The 6,000-nt window shown below is 50.0% G+C and overlaps 1 protein-coding gene across 2 annotated transcripts in view; it reads left to right on the top strand.

The window, feature by feature from the left end:
- Nucleotides 1–1,063: 1,063 nt before the first annotated feature.
- Nucleotides 1,064–6,000, top strand: part of PPP2R5D (protein phosphatase 2 regulatory subunit B'delta) — a 57,394-nt gene continuing 52,457 nt past the window's right edge. For both annotated transcript variants that reach the window (XM_035111121.3, XM_035111123.3), the window contains exon 1: nt 1,064–1,170. In XM_035111121.3, coding sequence (XP_034967012.3) covers nt 1,144–1,170 — 27 coding nt within the window. In that variant the 5' untranslated portion in view covers nt 1,064–1,143. The remainder of the gene's footprint in view (nt 1,171–6,000) is intronic.

The raw sequence follows: 6,000 nt of genomic DNA, 5'->3' as shown, positions 1-6,000 counted from the left end.
GGAGCTCAGAGCTAAATACCCAACACACTTCTAGTTACCATTAGTTGTGTTTAGGATTTCCGCCTTTTTGTTTTCACTTTCTTTCCTGACAAAGTTGGGCACAAACCAGCCAAAATAAGCTAACTTAAGCCCCACCAGTTTCAACAGGAATGTTAAGCAGCGCTTAAACTCTCTCATGTGGTTCTACTGAAATTTTAGATAGGTCCTGAATTATTGTTCCGGTCCTGTGTCTCAAGTTTGTTTTCTCTTACCGATTTTGGATCTTGATCAGGAGTTGGGTTGCATAACCCCTATTTTCCTAGAACGGTCTTCAATTGTTGTTGTTGTTGTTAAATCTGTTTTACGGTTCCTCCTATTGTTGAATTTTTTAATTATAATTTTTGCCGCTTCATATAATAGCAGAAACCTCGTACTGTACTGTACTTGAAGGAGCAGTGACCAAAACATTATTAATGGCTGGCACTTTTTAAGTGTGTGTGCGTGTGCAAAGAATTATAACTGCAATGCAGTTGCCATTCTCTGGGAGCAGCTTCATTCATGGCAACCTTTCACTTCGTGGGGTTGCCTTCTCCACCGGCGTTTCTCCTTGACAATGACACAGAAAACAGACACACACAGAGAGAAAGAAAAGAGGCCTGTCCCTTATTTCACAAAAGGGCGCCCAGTCGCGGCGTCCACATCCTCACGGCACCCACACCCCTTCCAACTTATTCGAAGCAGCCATGGTGACCTATATCCATAATCCGGCAGGTCCCCCCCCCCACCTCGAGCAGCCGGCGGCAGAGAAGCCCCCTCGCCCCCCTGCCGCCCTCCTCCTCCTCCTCTTCCAATCCCACCCGCTTTCCCTACAACCACGGCGGCGCCTTTTTGCAAAACCGGCAGCGGCCTCCTCCCGCCCTCCCCAGCTGTCCTTCAAACAGGCCCGCCAATGGCAAAAATCGGCGCGGCCGCCGGCGGCCAATGAAGCGGAGGCAGCGAGGTGGTTGCCAGGCAGGTTCGGCCGAGCGGGTCCAATCGGGGGCTCACCCAACCCAGCGCAGAGGAGGGAGGAGGAGGCGGCGGCGAGGAGAAACCGAGGGAGGGCGACGAGAGGAGGCCGGGCCGGCGGCGGGAGAGGCCGAGCGAGCGTTTTCGAGGTCCGGGATGCCCTACAAGCTGAAGAAAGAGAAGGTGAGCGAGCGGGTGGCGGCGCCCCGGGGTCGGTCCACCCCCATCTCTCGCACCACCCCGCCCCAGGGCCGGGTCGGTGGGGTGGGCGGGAGCGCCCTGGCGCCAAAGCCTTTCCCGGGGCCTGGCGGCATCCGAGCTCGGGGCCTCCGCCGGGAGTGGAACCGCCCCGCGCGTCGAGGGGGCCGGGGACGCAGGCAGGAAGCAAAGCTGCACTTGCAGCAGCCCGGTGCTTCGACGCAGGATCCGTGTGCCTGTGCAACACACACACACATACACTCTCATCCAGGACGAGCAAATCAGTGCACACACCTGCAGGTCTAGGTTTGCAACACACACACACACGTATGTGTGTATCCTATGTAGGAAAGGGCGCACTGGCCAGACAATGCACCACATATTTGTTATTACCCCTGAGCACGGGCCCCTTGGGTTAAGCGCGCGCGCGCACGCACACACATCTTTATATCAATATCTGATTCACATATATTTAGGAAAGGCACTGACCGGGCAACGCACAGCGTATTTGTCACTACACTCTAAGCACGGGCCCCCTGGGTTAAGCATACACAAACACATATGTATCTTTATTTCTGTATCTACATCTAATGCATATATATTTAGAGGGGCGGGGGGAGGACGCACGGGCCAGACAATGCACAGCATATTTGTTATTATCCGTGGGGACGAGCCCTGGGTTAAGCATACACCCAAAACACACAAATACAAATATTTAGATCTAATTGCAGGGAAAGACGCCCTGGTCTAGACAATGCACAGCCTATTTGTTGTTACTACCTCTGAGCACGGGCCCCGAGTTAGGCTCACACGCGCGCGCGCACACGCGCAGACTGACAAGCACCCACACAGGGGAGAAAATGTCCGCACTCGTGCAGGAGCCTTGCACCTGGGGAGAGGCGGGCTGAGGAGGGTGGCGGCGGCGGCACCGTAACACAAGGGTGCTCACGAGCAAGAGGCCGTTGCATCCTAGACGGGGTGGAAGGGGAAATCCAGGGGCCTAGTGTAAGGCGAGGGAGGGAAGAGAAGCGGCGATCGCAGCATGGTGCATAGGCAAGCGCCGTTGCATGGCACGGACGGACGGGGGGTTGGGTTGGGTTGGGTTGAGTGCTTGTTTGCTTGCGGAGAAAGAGGGAATCTAGTAGTGACGGTCTCCGTGGCAGTGCCGGAAGCGGGGTGGTGGTGGAACCCAACACGGATCTGGGCCTGGGCGTCCTAGAATGCAGTGTGCGCGCATCTATAGCGGAGGATGCGCTGCGCTGCTTTGTATGCTTCCTCCGCGTCCATCGCTTCCGGTTCGGGGGCTCCCTGTGCAGGCGTGTGCGCGATGCCCCTGTGTGTATGTGTGTGTTGCGTTCGGAGGTCAGACAAGCACAATAGGCCTCACACCTGTCTTGCCGTGCAGCAGGGGCCTAAGGGCAGATTGCTCCCTTTAAATCGGGCCGTTGCTTTTTAAGCACAAAGTTGTGGGAAAGTGTACACAGTCATCGTTGCCTTTCGCAGTGCATTGCAACCACACCTAAGCCGGCACTGGGGCAAATGCAGATTTAGGCAAGCGGTAGGAGCGCCCCACTGTGGAAGTGGGGCAAAGTCAGGGCCCATGTAGAAAGGCATTGCCGATATGATATTTAGGAAGGATTGTGTGCACCTAAAGAGGGAGAATCTTGGGGGGGAGGGGAAGGTTTGATTGTGTTACTTTGTGCGGGGCACAGAGTTCATGTGTGTGCTATGTGCAAATGCAGAGGAGGCTGTATAGGTAGTGTAAGCCAGTGTTTCCCAACCTTGTGCCTCCAGCTGTTTTCGGACTACAATTCCCATCATTCCTGACCACTGTTCTTGCTAGCTACCCTGTTTCTCATATTTTAAGACATACCCATAAAATAAGCCATAGCAGGATTTTTAAGCATTCAAGGAATATAAGCCATACCCCGAAAATAAGACATAGTGATAGGCGCAGCAGCAATGCCGGCCGTGGCAGGAGGAGGAGGAAAAAAATAAGACATCCCTTGAAAATAAGCCATAGTGTGTTTTTTTGAGGAAAAAATAAATATAAGACGTGTCTTATAATATGAGAAACACGGTAGGGATGATGGGGGTTGTAGCCCCAAAACATCTGGAGGCACAAGGTTGGGAAACTCTGGTGTAAGCACCTGGTGGGGCCGATATTGGGACACAGGAGGCTCTGGGTGCTAAGTGGGAGCAAACAGAGGACCTTGCGCAAACATTGCCCAGGCATTTGTGCATAGCTTTAAGGGGATAGAAGACAGAACTCCTGTGCACTGCAGAAGTATGCAGAACACAAACAAATGTGCAGAGTCTGAAAGACTTGCCCCCCCCCCCAGAAGTAATGTGTGTATCCATGTAATGTGCAATGTAGGCGTGGTGCCTCTCTACAACATACGACGTGGCACAAATGTGTGGATCGGTTGCAGAGAGGAAGTATGCAAAGTGGGGTATGTTGGCATGCTGAGCTAAAGGCTCATGAGTGCAACATGCCTGCTAGTGGAAGTGGACATGCATTGCATAGGGAAGGCTGCATGTTCAATTTTCAGATGCTCTCAGTAGGGCCAAGAAAGACCCCTCTAAACACTGGAAAACAGCTGCCAGGCTTTAGATGGCTTTGAACTTAGAACAAGACAAGTTCCTGTGTACCAATGTTCACCTTCATGAAGCAGGAACATGTAAATAACAATAACAATAATAGTAAATTTCTTTTTTAAAAAATCATTCCAGTAGTGCCTTAGAGACCAACTAAGTCAGGCACCCCCAAACTTCGGCCCTCCAGATGTTTTGGACTACAATTCCCATCTTCCCCGACCACTGGTCCTGTTAGCTAGGGATCATGGGAGTTGTAGGCCAAAACATCTGGAGGGCCGCAGTTTGGGGGTGCCTGGACTAAGTTTGTCATTGGTATGCGCTTTCGTGTGCATGCATGCTTCTTCAGATACCTTTCAGCTAAATTTCAGATACCTTTCAGATAAATTTCTTATACCCCACCAGTGTTCAAAACTCCCATTGTTCTAGGCACATTTTGCGACAGGGAATTTCATTACAGTAGTGTGAGCAATTTCTGAACTCTGGATGCAGCACTGTGCCTAAAATTTCAAATTAAAACTGCGGAGTGGAAGGAAATACAGACCTTTTTTTCTGCCTCCCCACTTCCAGCTACTCTCTGAAGACTGGATAAGAGACCCTCTTAAGAATATTAGGGGGGTGGGCAGGGACCGTGTGAAAAATGAACATAATATTTTAGCTGCAGTTCATTCATTTTCAGCTCTGTATTCTTATTATTTAAAAAGTGTGCCTAGACATTACGTTGTTGTGCCCATAACCTAGATTTAAGGTGCCATTTAGCTCCTAGCTTCATATCTTAGTTTCTAACACTGTACCCCACCCATCTGACTGGATTACCCCGGCCACTCTGGGCGGCTTCCAGAAAAATACAGAGGGGAGGGGGGGGGACCTCACATCAAGCATTAAAAGCTTCTTGAAACAGGGCTGCTTTCAAATGTCTACTACCGGTAGTTGTTTATCTGTTTGACACCTGACTAGGGGACCCGAGAAGGCCCTCTGCCTGATTCCTTGTAACTTCACTTCTCGCAATGAGGGAAGGGCCAGAACGCCCTTGGAGCTTGGACTTCAGTGTCCGAGCTGAATGATGGGGTAGAGACACTCTTTTAGGTATATAGGGCTGACGCTGTTAGGGCTTTAAAGGTCAACACCAGCACTTTGAATTGTGCTTGGAAACATACTGGGAACCAATGTAGATCTTTTAGGACCCTGGTGGCTGCTCCCAGTCACCAGTCTAGCAACTGCATTTTGGATCAATTGTTGTTTCCAGGTCACCTTCAGAGGTAGTCCCTGGTTTTAAATGAGAGGTAGAGCTGAGTATCTTCCACATACTGATGGACACTCGGCCCAAATCTCCTGATGATCTCTCCCACATTTTATTTGAGCAGTGGATATGGACCTAAAGGCACAACACAGAATCTCTTCACAATATGGTTATCTAACACATGCATTTCACAGAAGAAGAAGAAAAAAGGTGGTCCTGCAGCATGGATACTATTTGTTATTATTTCTATCCCACCTTTCCTCAAACAAGCCTGTTCTGCTCCCCATTTTATCCTCAAAGCAACCCTGCAAGGTAGACTGAGAGTGAATGGCTGGCACAAAGTCACCCAGCAAGCTTCATGGCTGAGAGAGGATTTGAACCCAGGCCTAGTCCAGTATGTACTCTTAACCACTATGCTGCACAGGCTCACTAAAGCGTCATTTTCCGCAGCAGCCCATCATGTATGCCTTGGCGCAGGTCAAATTCCCTTGCAAAATATGTTTTAATATAACTGGTAAATGTATTTTCCTTACCTGTGATGAAGTTCCTTTATTTTTTTTTTTGTCTTTTTTTTTTTAATCATTTTTATTAAGGATTTTCTTGGTTTACAGAGATGAGAGCAATGTCTCTCTTAAGATTGTTACAATCTCAGTTTTGTTTGTTGAGACATTGGTGAGGGGAGGGGAAGGATAGTGGGTGGGGGGTGGGTGGGGTGGGTTTTTTCTTGTCAGCGACATTTGCATAGGTTCTCTGTTGTTCGCTTGTTTTCCTTTGTTGGTGAGAGATGCTGGGGTTGGCCTAGGATATGGTTGTTCCTTTGTGGTTAGCTGTGGTGGTCTTTGTTTTGTTTGTGAGCAAGGGGGTGAGTGTTGTGGGTCAGGTTAACCATATGGATTTGTATGCTGTTGGTGGGTTTTTGTCGTTATCTTGTTGGGCTGTGTATGTGATAAAGGGGAACCATACCGGGGTGAAGCCATCCT

This window comes from Zootoca vivipara, chromosome 3 (genome assembly GCF_965207765.1).
Source record: "Zootoca vivipara chromosome 3, rZooViv2.hap1.1, whole genome shotgun sequence".
NCBI lineage: Eukaryota > Metazoa > Chordata > Lepidosauria > Squamata > Lacertidae > Zootoca > Zootoca vivipara.
The sequence above is the reverse complement of the archived record's forward strand: the minus strand, read 5'-3'. Positions and strand labels throughout refer to the sequence as shown.